The sequence below is a fragment of the Sorghum bicolor genome, chromosome 6 (genome assembly GCF_000003195.3).
Source record: "Sorghum bicolor cultivar BTx623 chromosome 6, Sorghum_bicolor_NCBIv3, whole genome shotgun sequence".
NCBI lineage: Eukaryota > Viridiplantae > Streptophyta > Magnoliopsida > Poales > Poaceae > Sorghum > Sorghum bicolor.
In genome coordinates, this window is record NC_012875.2 from 19,142,037 (window position 1) to 19,160,354 (window position 18,318).

At 51.6% G+C, this 18,318-nt stretch overlaps 1 protein-coding gene across 4 annotated transcripts in view; it reads left to right on the forward strand.

Moving 5' to 3' along the window:
- Window positions 1-18,318, forward strand: part of LOC8086471 (protein MICRORCHIDIA 7) — a 41,731-nt gene that overhangs the window by 18,466 nt on the left and 4,947 nt on the right. For 2 of the 4 annotated variants that reach the window (XM_002446190.2, XM_021462887.1), the window contains exons 11-16: window positions 5,880-6,038; window positions 6,115-6,210; window positions 14,025-14,076; window positions 14,163-14,274; window positions 14,561-14,631; window positions 16,563-16,924. In XM_002446190.2, the coding sequence (XP_002446235.1) occupies window positions 5,880-6,038; window positions 6,115-6,210; window positions 14,025-14,076; window positions 14,163-14,274; window positions 14,561-14,631; window positions 16,563-16,924 (852 nt within the window). The remainder of the gene's footprint in view (window positions 1-5,879; window positions 6,039-6,114; window positions 6,211-14,024; window positions 14,077-14,162; window positions 14,275-14,560; window positions 14,632-16,562; window positions 16,925-18,318) is intronic. The other 2 variants (XM_021462888.1, XM_021462889.1) reach the window with 2 other exon arrangements.

Sequence of the window (18,318 nt, forward strand, 5' to 3'; positions counted from 1 at the left end):
ATGTAGCTAGCATTGTTAATTGGCAGAGACCTACTACAGTGACTGAGATTCGCAGTTTTCTTGGTCTTGCTGGCTATTATCGGCGTTTTGTGCAGGATTTCTCTAGTATTGCAAAGCCGATGACGAGGCTTACTGAGAAGGGTGTTCCTTTTGTATGGAATAATGATTGTGAGATCAGTTTCCATACTTTAAAGGATAAGTCGGTGAATGCTCCTATCTTGGCCTTACCTTTGTGGCAAGCGTTTCACGGTGTACACAGATGCATCCCGTGTTGGTCTTGGTTGTGTATTGATGCAAGATGGTAAAGTGATTGCTTATGGCTCTAGGCAGTTGAAGAAACATGAGAGAAATTATCCTACCCATGACCTAGAATTGGCTGCTGTGGTGTTTGCCCTGAAGTCTTGGAGGCATTATCTATATGGTGAGCCATGTGATATTTATACTGATCATAAGAGCCTTAAATATATTTTTACTCAGAAGGAGCTAAATTTGAGGCAGCGTAGGTGGCTTGAGTTGATAAAAGATTATGACCTTACTATTCAGTATCATCCAGGGAAGGCGAATGTGGTGGCAGATGCTCTTAGTAGAACTGGCGTACCTAAGGTGGCAATGCCCTTGATTGCAGATTTGAATCGTATGGGTGTCTCCTTGTGCTATTTTGGTGCAGCAAGAGAGGAGACTCAGTTGCTCATTCAGTCAAACCTTCTTGAGAGGGTTCGTGAGGCTCAAAAGCATGATCGCTTGATTCAGGAGGCTCGCAAGAGGGTTGGTGATGGCAAACCTTGTGAGTTTAGTATTGATCAGAATGATGTGGTTCGTTTTAGGGGACGCCTTTGTGTGCAGCTGTTGTTTGTGTAGTTTAGTAGCATTCCGGTGTATTTGTGGTTTCTATGACCCCGAGGAAGTGATGTAGTGCACCAAAATCCTTCATAGTAAACTCCTGCTGAAGAGAGGCGATGATCCGCCGAAGGAGTGACTCAATGGAGGCTGTGAGGACAATGTCATGAACATAGAGCAGCAGGTATGCAGTCTCAGCGCCATGGTGATAGATAAATAAAGAGGTATCTGACTTGGCCTCCACAAACCCCAGAGTTAGTAGAAAGACAGCAAACCGATGGTTCCACGCCCGGGGGGCCTGCTTGAGGCCGTAGAGAGACTTGTTGAGCCGACACACCATGTCGGGACGAGAAGAGTCAACAAACCCCGCCGGCTGACTGCAGTAGACTGTCTTAGTGAGAACGCCATGTAGGAAGGCATTCTTGACGTCCAGCTGATGCACGGGCCATCCGCGTGTGAGAGCCAGCGAGAGCACCGTGCGGACGGTGGCTGGCTTCACCATCGGGCTGAAGTTCTTGTCGTAGTCGACACCGGAGCGCTGAGTAAAGCCCTGGAGAACCCAGCAAGTCTTGTACCGCTCAAGGGTGCCGTCAGCCCAGCGCTTGTGGGTCCAGATCCACTTGCCGGTGACGATGTTGGAGCTCAGCGGACGAGGGACTAGATCCCAGGTCTAGTTGGCGAGGAGGGCCGCGTACTCCTCTTCCATCGCGCGGCGCCAGTGAGGGTCCAGCAAATCCTCGCGGACGGAAGAGGGCACCGGGGAGACCTGCGAGTCCTCGGGCATCGCCGCAAGAGCCCGGGGCTGTAGGGTACCAGCCGCGTGTCGTGTCACCATCGAATGAGCATGACGCGGGTGTCGGTAAAGAAGCGGAGGATGGTACACCGGCGTCGCGACCCTGGTAGCTGGGGTCCTCGGCGGCGGACTCAGTGTCGCCGGTGGAGAAGACGTTGCTGATGGCGTAAGTGACCCCGGCGAAGAGGGGGCCACCGATGCCGACGTAGGCGGCGGCGCCAGCCGGGCACATCGCTGGTAGACGCGCATCGGCTAGGCGAAGCGTGCCGGTGGGGTCGGAGTCGTCGGTCCGGGACCCACAACGGGGGCACGTCGCTGGTAGACACGCACCGGCTGGGCGAAGCGTGCCGGTGGGGCCGGAGTCGGGCCCGGGTCGTGCGCAGGGACCGGTCCAGAAGGTGGCCCCTCGAGGCCCGGGGAGGGTACCGGCCCCGGGCGTCACGGGCAACCGGCGGCGTAGCAGTACCGGAAACAACGGCAAAGGTGGCTCAACCACCGGGTCAATGGGAAACACAGAGGAGAGGTCAAGCTCCGTGGTGGAAGTGGGAGTGGTAGTGGTGGTGGAAAAGGGGAAGACAGACTCATCGAACACCACATGGCGAGAGATGAGGACTCAACGAGAGGTAAGGTCGTAGCATCGGTACCCCTTGTGATCGGGGTAGTACTTAAGGAAGACACAGAGAGTCGAACGGGGAGCCAGCTTGTGAGGAGCGGTGGCGGTGGTGTTCGGGTAACACACGCACCCAAAGACTCGAAGGTGATCGTAGCGAGGAGGGGTACCGAAGAGAGCGTGGTGTGGCGTGGGAGCTGGGCAGGCAGCGGAAGGAATGCGGTTAAGGAGGCAAGTGGAGGTGTGCAAGCTCTCAGCCCAGAAGCGACCAGGAAGCGAGGCCTGAAGGAGAAGAGTGCGCACGATGTCGTTGGCGGTGCGAATCATGCGCTCAGCCTTGCCGTTTTGAGAGGAGGTATACGGGCAAGACATGCGCAACTGGACATTGTGAGAGAGAAAGAAGGCACGGGAGGTGGAGTTATCGAACTCCCGACCATTGTCACACAGGACAGCCTTGGCGGTGAGGCCGAACTGTGTGGACACCCAAGTGAAAAACTGGACGAGCGCGGGAAAGCATTAGACTTCGCACGTAAAGGAAAAGTCCAGGAATAACGCGGATAATCATCAACCACCACAAGATAGTAGTTGTATCCAGAAATACTGATAAATACTGATGACAGGAGATGTCAATAAGTCGCAATGTACAAGGTCAAAAATGCGGGCCGCATGAGAAGAACTATGAAAAGGAAGACGAACATGACAGCCCAGTTGGCACGCATGACACAAATGCTCATCATGAGCTCAAGTACATTCTATATTGGAACTACGACTGAGCTGCATTAGGGCATCACGTCCAGGATGGCCGAGACGCCGGTGCCAAGTAGTGGAAGTAGTGGTGGCGAAGGCAGCTGACAAAACTGGCGAAGGAGGCGAGGCAGAAGCCGGAAAGCGAAGAGTGTAAAGGGGCCCGTGCTGTCACATCGGAGCTGAGGACGCCGGGAAGCCAAATCCTTCATAGTAAGACCAGAAGAGTCAAACTCCACAGAACAAGAATTGTCAGCTGTAAAACGACGAATTGAAAGAAGGTTGTGAACCATAGAAGGAGCAACAAGAACATCAGGAAGACGAAAGGAACCATGGGGGCCGGCGGCACCCACAGAGGTGACTGGAAGACATGACCCATTGGCGACCATAATGGACGAAGGAAGAGAGGAAGGAGCGTGAACAGAAAAAAGTATACCGGGGTTAGGAGTGGTGTGGTAAGTAGCCCTAGAGTCGGCGACCCACTCTGGCCCAACTGGTGGTGTCCGGGCCATGGTGATGAAGGAGTGGCCAAGGCTGCCTGGTCCCAGCCGGCAGGCCCAGGCCACGTAGACGCGGGGGGTGCCATCCACGGAGTCGCGGAGGGAAACCTCGGGGAAGCACCAGCGAGCATGGCCGCCGGCGGGCGAGGCTCACCACCGGGAGCCTGGAACGGCCACATGGAGATCCACGTCCGGAGGTAGGAGTAGCGGTCGCTGAGCCCGTGGAGAACGTTGAGGACCAAGATACGGTCCTCCACGGGCTAGCCAAGGTCGCCAAGAGAGTCCGCCATGCCCTTCATCTGGCGGCAGAACTAGCTGACGGAGAGGTCGCCTTGGACGAAGGTGCGGAAGCTCGCGTCGAGCCGCAGAGCCTGGGCTTCGGCGTTGCCCACGAACTGACCCTCGAGTGCCAGCCAGGCCCCGCGAGCGCTCAGAGTGTTGCGGACGTGGTCATGGAGGTCCAGGGAAATCGTCCCCAGAATCTAGGAGAGGACGATGCTGTCGAGGCGCAGCCGGGGTCGGGACCACGCCCGCGGTGTCGAGGAGGACGTGGTCGTTAAGGGCGTAGCGGCGGAGGCCGGAGGGTGAGGAGGACCAAGTCCCGCCAGCAAGCGTAGGAGGGCGACTCAGGCTCGAGGACGACTGGGACGAGGAAGAGGATGTTCTGGACACCCCCGGCCTGGTAGTGGAGCTGCGTCACGAGCGGATCGGCCGTATCGTGTTAGAGGACTGCAGTGTGAGCCACGCGGGGACCGGCCGCCGCGGTGTGAGCCACACGGGGACCGGCCAAGGATGTGGCTCCGACGTCGGGCGAGGCAGGTATGCCGAGGATCTGCTCCGCCTCGGCGACCTGGCGAGCCAGGGCGTCGGCCGCATCGCGCTCGCGCTCCCAGGCGATGGCGGCGTCGCGCACGCGGGCCATGCCCTCCGCAACGGCGGCCCGAGTAGCGACAAGGGCGACGGCGCTGTGGAGGTGGGAAATCGGAGACGGTGCGGTGAAGCGCAGGACCGTGTCGTTGGCGCCGGCTGGCATCTCCAGCCCGGCGGCCATGGCGGCAGCAGCCCCTGCAGCTATGGCTGCAGGCCTTACGTCCACGGCCAGGGCGTCGACACCGGTTACGGCGCCTGTGGCGTCAGCAGCGGCGTCCGCAGGCAGGGCACCCGCATCTGCCCCGGTGCCCACGGCCATGAGGGAGGCGGCGGCGCTGGGTGTCCCCTGCGGACGGGCGGTGGTGCCCCCTGGCGGGCGAGCGGTCACGTCCTGCAGGGGGCCGTGCGGGCGGACGCCTCCAAGCGCAGGATGCAGGGGTGGGCGGACGCCGCCGGGCGCGGCCAGACCAGGCGGAGCCGCCACCGGACGGTCGGGCGTGGCCCCCAGCGGACGGCATCCAGGCTCGAGCGCGTGCCCCCCCCACGGAGGTGCAGAGGCGGGCAAACGACGGCCGGCAGCGTGGGAAGGGCTTGGATTGGCGGCAGCGGCTGTGATCTGCGCCCAGGTAGTGGAGGAAAGAGGTGGGAAGCTGTGGAAGTAGGTGGGGGATGGAGGAGGGTGGCCAGCCATGGCAGAGGCGCACGCCGGCCAGCCGGCGGCTGGGGAGGAGAGGGAGGGAAGAGAGAGAACCTAGCTTGATACCATGTTAGAGTTTCTGATTCCTTGATTAGGCTAACCCTAGGAGGGTAGCAATATAGTATAACATACATGGGCCTCATGGGCCTAGCCACATGCACTCCTATACTCCAACATTGCCGTCCTCACCTGTGAGAAATTACCTCAACAGGGACACCATTTAGTAGCACCTGTGTTGATGAAGATGCTAGAAGTCCACTAATGATGTCGCACCAAATAACACCAAAACCCATCTTCCTCAGGACTTCTAGGAGGAATGGCCAGGACACCGAATCAAAAGGTTTCATGATATCCAGTTTAAGGAGAATCTGGGGCTGTTTCTGCTGGTGGAGTAACCTTGCCATCTGTTGGACAAGCATGAAGTTGTCCTGGATGAATCTCTTTTTTATGAAGGCACTTAGACTACTTGAGACCATCTGGTCAAGATGAGAAGCCAGCCTATTTGCAAGGATTTTTGTGATCAATTTAGCAAAACTATGCACCAGGCTTATAGGACCAAAATCCTTGACACTCCTTGTCTCATCCCTTTTGGGCAGCAAGGTAATATAAGCTGTATTAGGAGTTTCCAGGTTTACAGTAGCATGATTTTACAGCACTTAAATGCATGCATACAATGCAGAACTTCTTTCTTGCTTTGCATTTTCCATGGTTGACAAATCATAATTTATTTTCATGTTATTCAAAATAATGTTAGCTTGTGAGTCCTAATAGGTGTTCGATTTAGCTATGTTTCCTGAATCCTGAGAATGACTTTTAAAAATTTTGCAGAGTTATGCATCAATTTTGTATTTGCGACTTCCGACTTATTTCCAAATGATTTTGCGTGGAAAAGATATTGAACACCATAATATTGTGACTGACATGATGCTGAAGAAAGAGGTCACATACAGGCCTGTGGCACCTAATGGACATCCAAAGGATTCAAATGTAAACAACTATGGCCCAAAACCGATCTTAATCCTAAGATGTTTTTGCAACTCATTAGTGATGTTCTTTGGTGCAGATGGTAGCTGATGTAACAATTGGGTTTGTAAAAGATGCAAAACATCACATTGACGTTCAAGGATTTAATGTATACCACAAGAACCGTTTGATAAAGGTACTATTTTTCTTATGGAATATAGATCTTGAAGAATAACATTTCACAACACTAACATTTCCAAGCATCAGTTTTGCAAAACACATTTTAGTGGCATTTTGTCACAAAACTATGCGTTTGGGAAGCAGTTTGAGAAAAATACACTTGTACTAAGTACTATTTCTTGCAAGACTACACTTTTGTTGCCACTCTGCTTCAAAATTAAATTTAATACAATTTTGCACTCTAAATTTAGAGAATTATAACACCTCACACCCAATACGCGCGGGGAAGTGGGGTGGAGGGTTAACTGTCATATATACAGTCAAAGTACAACTTGGAGCAGTGGAGACATGCAGCCAGCTGAATGGAACTGCTGGTCACCTGGTGCCGCGGAATGCAGCATCGGCACCATGGCAGGAATGACGTCTCCGGCGGTCGGTGGAGCGGCGGCAGCAGGGGCAGTGCTAGGCAGCACCTAGCAAGCGACGGAGCTTGTTGGCATGAACTAATTGCAAGAACTAGAATTGAACTGCCAGAGGGCAGCTTGGCCAGAGAGGCCGCTTGGATTGTATTGAACTTGCAAAACAGAACTCACACAATACAAGGGAGAGGGGCTGCTGCATATATAGCCTAGAGAGCAGACAACACCCCAACATATCCCTGACAGATTCTAACCACCTAAGAAAACTGTCTACCAGCAACTTGGTTCACAAGGCACCATATTCAACTTGGCTGCCAAGGAACCTATTAGGTAAAGTAAAACACAATTACAGCAAGGTAAATGGTAACTAGGCTAACACTAGACTAACCCTGTCAATTCTCCCCCCTTAGCCTTGTGTGCCTTGGGGTTGATCTGCCTTAAGCCAATTCTTGCCCTCATCCCCTGGAATTTTGCCTTGCCTAGAGACTTGGTCAGAATGTCAGCGAGCTGATCAGTAGTAGACACATGCTCAGCCTTGATGGTTCCATCTTCCACTGAGGAAATGATACTTGATCCTGATGTGCTTGCTCTTTTCATGGAAGACTGGATTCTTGGCCAGGGCAAGTGCTGACTTGCTGTCCATCTTCAGTTCCACCACCTCGACACCTCTGCCAAGGAGCTCAGCTAGCAGCCGTGACAGCCACAGAGCTTGAGTAGCAGCAGTGGAAGCAGCAATGTATTCGGCTTCACAGCTTGAAAGAGCCACCACCTTCTGCTTGATGGAATGCCAACTAACCAAGCAGCTGCCGAGGAAGAAGAGTGACCCACTCGTGCTCTTGCTCGTATCAACGTCGCCGGCGAGGTCACTGTCGGTGTAGCCGATGAAGCGAGCGCCTCTTGGAGCCTTGGTGTAGTGGAGGCCAAAGTCAAGCGTGCCGGCGAGGTAGCGCAGGATTCGCTTGACCGCCCCTTGATGCTCGACAGTTGGCCGCTCCATGAACCGACTCACAAAGCCGGCGGCTTAGGCCAGGTCAGGGCGTGTGTGCACCAGGTAGCGCAAGCTCCCGATGAGACGCCAGTATTGAGTGGGGTCGACTAGAGCAGCCGTGCTGTTCTTGCTGAGTCGAAGACGTTCCTCCATGGGAGTGTTGGCAGGATTGCAGCCATCCATGCCCCCTAACTCGAGAATCCTCTTAGCATAGTGAGTTTGCCGCAGAGTGATCCCGGTGGCATCCTGGTGCACCTCGACGCCGAGGTAGAAGCTGAGTGCGCCGAGGTCGCTATATCGAAGATCTTCATTTGAGCCTTGAACGCCTCCACTTCATCTTCCGCGGCGCCGGTGATGATCAAGTCGTCGACGTAAACGCCGACAAGCAGGACAGTGCGCCCACTGCCCCGCCGGTACATCGCCGCTTCGTGGGCGCTTTGCTGGAAGCCCAAGGCCTTCAAGGTGTTGTCCAGCTTTGCGTTCCACGCACGTGGGGCTTGCCACAGACCGTAAAGGGCCTTACGTAGCCTGTAGACTTTCTCTTCTTCTCCGGCTATGGTGTAGCCTGGCGGCTGCTGCACGTACACCTCCTCCTTGAGGTCGCCGTTGAGAAATACGGACTTGACGTCCATGTGATGAACACGCCACCCTTCTTGAGCCGCTAGCGCGAGGAGGACCCGAACAGACTCCATGCGTGCCACCGGAGCGAACGCATCATCGTAGTCGATCCCCTCCTGCTGGACGAAGCCGCGCGCCACGAGCCTGGCCTTGTGCTTGATCACCGCGCCCAGCTCGTTCTTCTTGAGCTTGAACACCCACTTCAGAGAAATGGGGCGGTGGCCAGCAGGGAGATTGACCAGCTCCCAGGTGGAGTTCTGCTCCAACGACGCGATCTCTTGCTCCATTGCTGCTCGCTAGGCTGGATCTTCCTTGGCCCCTCGGCGTAGCTGGCCGGCTCTACAGCGTGCGTCAGGTGGAGCTCGGCGAAGAGGCGTGGGGGAGGCTCCGGTGTGGGCGTGTCGCCCAGGATGTTGCCCACCGTGCGATATCGCAGTGGCTCGTCATCGTCATGGAAGGCGTCGAGGCGATCTTCATCTTCCTCGAGTGGAGTGGCGAATTCCACGCGGCCACTGTCCTCAGCTGGAGCTGATGAAGCCGCTGGTGTCGTAGACGAAGTAGGGTCCAACGATGGTGGCGCAGGGGAAACAGAATGTGGCGGCGCCGTTGGTGATGGCGACGGTGTCCGAGCAGAGGGCCCAATTGGGATTGCGTCTCTCTGCTCGAACTCCCCCGGAGCTGGACTTGCCGGTGAGGAAGCATCTGGTGCCCCTCCTTGATCTCCCGGCGTCCAGAGCTCGACGGTGAACAAGCTTCCTCCTGCTGCTGAACTTCCTGCGCCCGGGGTGGATCAATCCTAGCCGCGACCTTCATCAAACACCACATCACGGCTTACCTTGACCCACTGTGTGGCCGGATCAAGGATCTGGTAGGCCTTCGCCCCTTCTACGTAGCCGATGAAGACGCCCGGCTTGCCGCGGTCATCAAGCTTGCGCAGCTAGCCCATGTCCTTGACGTAGGCGACGCAGCCGAAGACCTTGAGGTGGCTCACCGACGGTGCACGCCCGTGCCAGGTCTCGTACGGGGTCTTGCCTAGCAAGCTCTTGGTCGGCGATCGGTTGAGCAGATGCACCGCCGTCACGACCGCTTCTCCCCAGTACTTGGCCGACATCCTCCTCTGCTTCAGCAGTGCACGGGCGGTGGCGACCACAGTCTGATTGCGGCACTCGACCACTCTGTTTTGCTGCGGCAAGTGAGGTGCACTGAAGTGACGTCGAAGGTCGAACACTTTTGCCGGTGCAGTAGTCCGCGAACTCGGCGACGGTGAACTCCCCGCCGTTGTCGGTGTGCAGAACCTTCAGCGCGTGTCCGCTCTCCTTCTCTGCTTCCGCCTTGATCAGCTTCACGGCATCTGCTGCAACATCCTTGGTGGGTAGGAGAGCGACCCACATGTAGCGCGAGGCGTCATCGACCATCAGGAGGAAGTACCGTCGCCCGCCAGGAGTTGCTGGCGTCACCGGGCCGCATAGGTCGGCATGGACGAGCTCCAGCGGGTTCTCGGCCTTCTGTGGGAACGGCCGCCGGCGCTGCTTGGTGACGACGCAGGTGTCGCTGACCTGCTCTGCATGCTTGATGAGAGGAAGTCCGCGCGCCATGGAGTGCTGGCCGAGCTGGTGTAGTGCCTCGAAGTTGAGGTGGCCGAACCGCTCGTGCCAGAGCCAGTCGATGTTGTCCTTCCTTGCAGCGAGGCAAATCGGCTGCGCAGCGTCGAGGTGGAGCACGAAGAGGCGTCTGGGTCCGCGGTTCACCTTGGCTAGAAGACGCCCGCGTGGATCCAAGATGCGCAGCACGCCATGGTTGATCTCCACCTTGGACCCGCCTTCATCAAGCTGGCCTAGGCTCATGATGGAGTTGCGCAGCGCCGGGATAAAGTAGACGCCCTGCAACACACGATGCTCTCCGTTCTTCGCCTGGAACACGATGGAGCCGACGCCTTGAATCTCCACCCTTGACGTGTCGCCGAACCGTACCGAACCGCGCACAGACGTGTCGAGGTCGGAGAACAGTTCACGACGACCGGTCATGTGGTGGGTGGCGCCGCTGTCGAGGTACCAACCGCTGAGCATGTCCCCGCCGACGTTGTTGAGGAACACGCGTGCTCTGGGCTCGTCGATGTCAACGTAGGCCTTGGAGCAGAAACCACGGTCTGCATCCAGCTCGAGGAAGCCGTGGGCGAGGAAGAGGGCCGCTTCACCATCATCGGCCTGCGCGACGTGCGCTGCTCCGCCACGCTCGCGCCGAGGCTCGGGGCAGTCCTTTGCCCAGTGACCGGGGCGACGGCAGTTGAGGCAGAGGTTGTCGCGGTTGGCCTTGTGGTCGCCGCCGGCGCCTCCTGCCTTTGCTCCTTGCCCGCCACCGTCACGTTCTCCTCCCTTGGCGGTTTTCCCCTTTTGCTTCCTCCGCCACGCGGCCGTCGACGTGCTTCGCCACTGGAGGAAGCAGAGCCGCCCGCGCCACCCGCGTCCTTCTTCTGCTTCTGGCGCGCCAGCCACTGCTCCGTGAGCATGAGCTTGCCGCCGACGGACGCGGGCTCGTGCGCAGGCTCGTCGTCGAGGTCGTCCACCGTCTTCAACCTCCCGATGACCTCGATGATGGTGAGGTCCTGGAAGTCGAGCAGCGTCTCGATGGCGATCTTGAGCTGTGCGTACTTCTTGGGCGTACCACGAAGTAGCTTCTCCACCGCTCGCTCCTCGTCCATGTTCCTCTCGCCGTGGAGGATCATCTGCTGCTTAACCGTGGCGAGGCGGAGGGCGATGTCCTCGATGTGCTCCCCTGGGCGGAAGGAGAGGTTCTCCCACTCTTTGCGCAGTCGTTGCAGTGTGGCGCGGCGGACGCGGTCGACGCCGATGCGCGCCGCGGCGATGGAGTCCCACGCGTCCTTGGCGGTGTCCTTGTCCGCGAGCGACACCTGCATCTCCTACGGAACTCCTGCGATGATGGCCTCCAACGCGCGCCGATCATCGTGGTACGGGAGATCGCCATACTCGACGGCGTCCCAGAGTTGGCGAGCCTACATCTTGAGTCGCATGAGCGTGCTCGACTCATGGTAGTTCGACTTCGTCAACATCGGCCATGGAGTCCCCCCGCCGCCATCCTTGTACACCGTCTGGACCACTGGAGATCCGCGACGGCCTCCGTGTCCTCGACGGCGAGCAAGCGACGGGGATTGAGCCCGGTGATGCCTCTCAGGGCTCCGCGACGGGCTCCCACGGCGCGGATCAGGGCTCCTCCGCCCGTGCGCGCGCGGCTCCCGGTCCACCTCCGCGCGGAGAGCCGCGGCCATGGCGGCCGCCTCCTGAGCTGCTGCTGCCTGCCGCGCCGCCTGTGCTGCCTGCACGGCTGCGGCCTCCGCCGCTGCCATGCGCATGGCGTGATCGCCTCCTGGGTTCACCACGGCGCCAGCCTCTGGGTAGGCGCCCGCGGCGACGGCGGCAGCGGCTGCGGCTGCAGCTGCTGCTGCTCTGGCTCTCTGGCTTGAGGTAGACATGGCCCCTAGGATCTCTCAACCTGGCTCTAGATACCAATTGTTGGCATGAACTAATTGCAATAACTAGAATTGAACTGCCAGAGGGCAGCTTGGCCAGAGAGGCCGCTTGGATTGTATTGAACTTGCAAAACAGAACTCACACAATACAAGGGAGAGGGGCTGCTGCATATATAGCCTAGAGAGCAGACAGCACCCCAACATATCCCTGACAGATTCTAACCACCTAAGAAAACTGTCTACCAGCAACTTGGTTCACAAGGCACCATATTCAACTTGGCTGCCAAGGAACCTATTAGGTAAAGTAAAACACAATTACAGCAAGGTAAATGGTAACTAGGCTAACACTAGACTAACCCTGTCAGAGCTATGGCTGAAGAAGGACCGGCTCCGGTCATGGCTGTTGGGAAAGATGGCTGGGGCAGGCGACATTGGGGAAGACAGCTAGGGCGGGCGATGCTGGTACATATTGCCGAAAATGTGGTCGTCCACAGTAGCAGGTGGTGCTGACCGCGCTGGCTTCGGTGAGCGGTGTTGATAGATGATGACGAAGGGCCACAAGGTTATTAAGGCATCACCTAAGCGATGCCTTGTTGTCCAGGCATTTTTCGAACTGTGGCATCAGGCTTGCCGTGATTTTCTTGCATATGGCGTCGCCTCGCACGCCAAGTCGTTGCCAAGGTGTCGACTTGCTCCAGGCGATAGGGAAAGGCACGGATTGCGTCCGCAGGAGGGAAAGGCAGGGATTGCATGCGTGGGAGGGAAAGTGCACACATGGGCAGAAGATTGCCGCACGCGTGGGGGAAAGAGCCATCTGGCGCCTACAACACAAGGAGGAGAGAGGGAAAGAGAAGAGGGTGGAGTTCCACCTGGAATCTTGCCGCGGCGGTGCCTACCTCCATCCCACTGCAACTCCCGCCGCATCCGTGACTTCTGCTACATCCTCGACGGCGTGAGTGACCCCAGCCGCATCCGTGACCCTGACTTCTGCCCCATTCGTGACCCCTTCTGCTCCATGTTCTAGACTTCTCCACAGCCTCCAGTCCTCCACCGATTCATGCAGTCGTGCCTCCATCATCCTGCAAGTACGTCCTTTTCTCCCCTAGTCCCCTCCTTCCTCTGCTCTTCCTCCCGTGCTTCGTCTGCTCTGCTTCCTGTGATCATGCTAAGATTGTTAGGACCTGGATAAGTGTGCTCCTTTGTGGCTTGGTGGATGCTTGTGCTAGACTGCTATGTGGTTGACTGCTTCTGCTTGCCTGCTTGGCTCTTCTCTGCTCTGCAGCCAACTATTAAGGTGTGATTTGCTTCTAAATTCCAACTAATAAGGTATAGTTTCCTTCCAAATTCTAGTCGCATTATTATATACATTAAGATATCTGTATGGCATTGCCTCGCCTTGCGCCTTAAAGGCCTAGGCGTCTCCAAGGGGGTGGCTCGCTGTGCCTTGCCTTAAGAACCTTGCCTCACACCCAATCCGGGAAGAGGGGGCTTGACTTTCATGTATGTAGTCATAGTACAACTCGGAGTAAAGTGACATGATATACATGTGTTAGACTATACATATATCTAGTAAATCTGCGTTGCCTAACGTCCTGAGGGTTTTTAAAAGTGTTGTATTTCATGCGGAATAACTATAATTGTGTAGTTGACACAATATGACAATACAAGTATTACTTTGTGAAATGATATACATGTGTATTTCATGCGGTTTTTAAAAGTTTTGCCATATCTGTAGTTTTTAAGTTTTACAATATAATATTTATTTTCCTGTGTGTGATCATATTTAGCTGCAATTTTTATAGTCCAGCTGCCACTGTAACTATTGCTTTAACTTCCTTTCAAAAAAAAACTATTGCTTTAACTCTCTTCTTGTATGTCTCTGACATATCAATGGATATTCATGTTGGCGGAACATATTCTTGGTTTGTTATCAGTATTGGACAATTTTCATCTATGCCATCAAACTTGTCAATGACATGTGGCAGTATTTTATGAGGAAAAAGTTCCTTAAAAGAGCCAAATAAATCTCCCACCTCCAACTGAATTCATGGTAGCATATACGCCATTTCTTCATAAACTGACTGTTCCATCTTTGTCGTCCTTTTGCTCTGGAGTAGGGTGCCATTTGAGTATTTGACATATATTTAGTAAAGAGGAAATCAATATTTACTTTTAATAGTACTAGTGAATTATTGGCCTTGCTTTATTTTTTCTCTAACAATTTGGCTTTGCTCACTCAATGTGACCTGTATTCTATTTCTGGTATACTCAGTACTACTTTGCATGATGTTTACTGATTAGTTAACATAAGTGTGTTTTAGCCTTTCTGGAGAGTGTGGACTGCTGCTGGAAGTGGTGGTCGTGGTGTCATAGGTAGTCCCTTTTCCATGCTTTCTTTTCTTTAGTCTTTCTTATTGTCTATTGAGCTCATAGTCTAGTAATGATCCATTACACTGCAGGTGTACTTGAGGCAAATTTCATTGAACCAGCTCATGATAAGCAAGACTTCGAGCGGACAACACTTCTAGCAAGACTTGAAGCACGATTAGTTCAAATGCAGAAGGATTACTGGTCCGTTTTGTGATCATCTGTCTTTTTTTTTTGTGCATAATGATAGCACATTTGGATGGGCCTACGATTCCTACCTTGGATCCATTCCAAATGTTCGGTTGCCTGACACTGCCGATTTACTGGCCAGATCACGGCAATCTAGAGGGCAAAATTAGGCGCCAATTTCTGTGCCTGGCGAATTTCAAAAGTCCTTAATACTTGCTTGTTTGGGCATCTTTCGGCAGACAGTTGTATGAAGTATCAGTCTGATTCTTAACAGTCCTTTTCCTCTGTTTCTTTCTGATAGGTCTGGGAATGCTCATCGAATAGGATACGTTGCACCACGATCTGGTAGGAACTCTGATGCAGGAGATGGAGGTAAATAATGCCTGTAATTATGAGATATAGAGTGAAGTTGCAGTTGTTTGTACTGTAATTTGTTGAGAGCATTTTAGCTTAGTATGTACAAACTTAATTGCTAGTTAGGAACTTTATAACTTGTTGGCTGGTGTTACTTCTTTGGAGTGATTAAAAATAGACAAGTGTTGACTGCTCGTGCTAACTTGTTGACTGGTCCTAAACTTTTGGCTTCCTTCTTCCTTTTTCTGGTGCAAATACACTTTTCCTCTTTTGGTTCCTCAACTTTCATATCTTGTTTTTTCGTCCTTTTGATCAAGCAGTTGTATTCATCTACAAGTGCCTGAGACCTACCTGTTTATGAGAAAGGTTGCTGTCCAGACCATTGAAATGGTGTGGTTCGAAAATAAGCAGCGATCCAAACTTAAAATTTCAAAGTCGTGCCTTTTAAAATATAACTAGCAAATATGCCTGTCCTTTGCAGTGGGAGACAAAAAATCTAACGTTAATGAGGCAATTTAAAAGATATACTTTATTTTATGATAACCATGGTTTCCATAATGTAAGTTAACATTGGCAATAATATGACAATGTTCTATGAAATCTGTATTGAATTAAAATACAACCTTGATGGAGACTTCTCGATTTTTTGCATGGCAGCCCTCGTCTAGGGTTACACTGATTATATGTATATGCAGACATCTTGGATTAGGGATAATTAACAAACTCAAGATTTCAGGTCATGGTTTGATTAGTCAGACCATTGGCTCATATAGGTTCTAACACGAACACGTTTTATTCATAATTAAAATTATACAAACAACTTAGTTGTGCGAATATTTATTTATTAGGAAAGAATAAAAGGTTAAAAAAACAATAACTTATTTTAGATATGATGTTTATAAGGAAAAAACGACATACTTGTGAAAAAGAAAAAAAAGAAATGGACAATGGGATGAAACTAGAAAAAAATAGAAGCAGCAGACATAATTAATTGGCGACAAAAATTGGAGACAAATTTTACCTTTAATATTAGGTACAGAAGCAACAGAAAAAATGGAAGCAGCGGACATAACGGAGGGAGGAATAAAAAAGGAAGCAGTGGACATAATAAGAGTCTAAGAAAGATTAGCCTCAAGGGGGGGGAGGGGGGGGGGATAGGAAAAATATAAATGGCTCTTATTCGGAATCGTAGAAAATAACCACATTTGGTTGAAATGTGTAGTAGAATGAGATGGGTGGAACGAAAAGTTTGAGAGAAATTTTACCTCTTTAATATCAGGTATAGATAACAAATGGGTCATGCAACATAAAAATGGAATGAAATAGGGATGCTATTTGCCTAAATCTTTGGTATCTTTGAAATACCACTAAAAGTGTTTCTGCCACATGGCTGAATATTTGAAAGGTCAAATGGAATTTTGAGGACCAATGGACAACATTAATCATTCTTGACAAACAAAAAGTAACAAAATATAACAACCAAACCCTTGGTCTTAACTCCCAAGTAAGTTATGGTATGCTATTGAGGACTTATGTAATGAGAATATTTTTTTTCTTTGAAATGAATCTTTGTTATTTTTAGAGTTTGGGTTAAATATTCTTTCTGAATGCTATGTCAGCACACTACATCTGATAACAAAATGTTTGAGAAAAATTTCTTCTTTGAATTGATTATCTTAACAAAGTGTTTGAGAAAAAAAATTCTTCTTTGAATTGGTTATCTTTGCCATTGAGTTTGCATTAAATGTTTTTCCTATTCATGCTCTATCTGCACACTTAGTCCAATGACAAAGTATTGAGAAAAAAAATCCAATAACAACCTTCATAGAAATACAATTTTGTATGGCATCTTTACCATTTTCTTTTGAATTTGTTTTACATCTTTAAGTGATTATTGTATCTTGAATAACAAGCAATTGTATAACAATTATCTTTCCTATTTTGGACAGAAGACTCTCGTGAAAACACAGCAAGTGCACAACCATCACCTTATCATTCTGGGAAAGGGTACACACAGGCAAAAGACATGAATAATAATATTAAAAAGGGTGGTAAGGCAAGCACATCATTTGGTATTCAGCAGAGAGCTGAGAAGTCCGCAAGGACTAAACGATCTATGAAGTCAATACTACACGGGCTGTCTGATAGTGATAATAGTGATTCTGAGTTTATGGGCACTCTGCCGAGGTCAAGATCTCACACTGTGAACAGAAACCAAAAATTGTTTCAAAATGGCAGTACTGATTTGACAACACCTCAATCCAGTGGACTAATAGAAAGAGACAGGGGCAGAACTAAATCCCAGCCATTGGTAATTTCCTTCCTCTAATATAGGATTATACTGCCCTATGTGCTTAGTTTCTTATTCACAAATGATAACTGAACCATGTTGTGCTAGAGCATTGTGGTTTATGCATCCTTAAAGAGTGTCTTTTATTCTTTTAACCACGTTTTGCCATATAATATCCTGTATTCTATGTCTTTGCTTTGTGTTCATGCACTCTATTTTCTTTGCCTTTTAGCATTACTTTAACTGGGTTTGGGTGCACTGCTAGTTTCTTATAGTTTGGTAATATAAACTGCATGATGAAGTTGTAAAATTTATGATCTGCGGTGGCCCATATTTTTTCTTGCTGAATCACACTATGGCTGGACCGCCTGACAACATTATTTACTACTATTTATGCCATACAATTTCATAGAAGATTTCTGGAGCAAAAAGTAGCGTTTCTCTGATGGAAGAGCTGACATATCAAACTCCAACTGGATACTGGATTGATCCCTTATATAGTTGCATGCATAATTGCATAGTCACCAGAAATAAGGGTAATTGGATTGCAGGGCAGGATAGCCCCACGGAGGTTGTGGATGTCAAAACGTGGGTCTTAAGTAGTTCGCTACAAGTGATTCCGATTGATCCGAATCGATGGCGTTTTTCTCAGCAATGACAATGAGAGCTGATATGTCACGTGAATAGCTCACATGCATGCATATATACAAGTAATAATAGAAAAATGAAAAATAAAGTAAAAGGTCAACTTTGCCCTTTGCTGCCAAAAGTTGGCATAGACGGCCCTTGACTCACTAAGATAACCCTAACTAGCTTTACAAGGGTACCAGTCTTGACTCACTAGTTGGGTTGTTATTTTTGCCGTGGCACAAATTTCTTTTTAGCTATTTGTTTAATGTGACTGGGGGTGGGGTGTTGGGAAGGTTTATTCTAGCCCTCCCATTTATATGATTCCCTTCATGAAATAACACGCAACTCTTACGTGTTTTCCATAAAAAGACTGGTCTCGACTCACGAGTCGATGTTGCACAACCGCAGCAAGCCATCTTCTTGTTACTAACCTTGGTGTTGGAATTCTGTCTATTGATTATTGGGCCAATCTAGAAGGGTGGAGTCTTGCATACATGGGCCTAGCCTCATGGGCCAATACTCCTATACTCCAACAACCCCTGCCCCCCCACCCTCTTCACTCCATTTAACCAAACACCCAACAGCAATCACTGAATGGTCACGGCAATGGCGCCGCTGGTGTTCGAGTGCTGTGACGCGCAAGAGAAGGCGAAGGAGAGCGGGAATGGGAGAGGAGGACGAAGGCGAGCGCTGGAGCGCTTATGGCCGACCAGGCGCTGCCGTTGCCTCGCATGGCCACCACGCGGCGGCCTCAGCCTACCAGTGTCAGGCCACAGCGACACCGA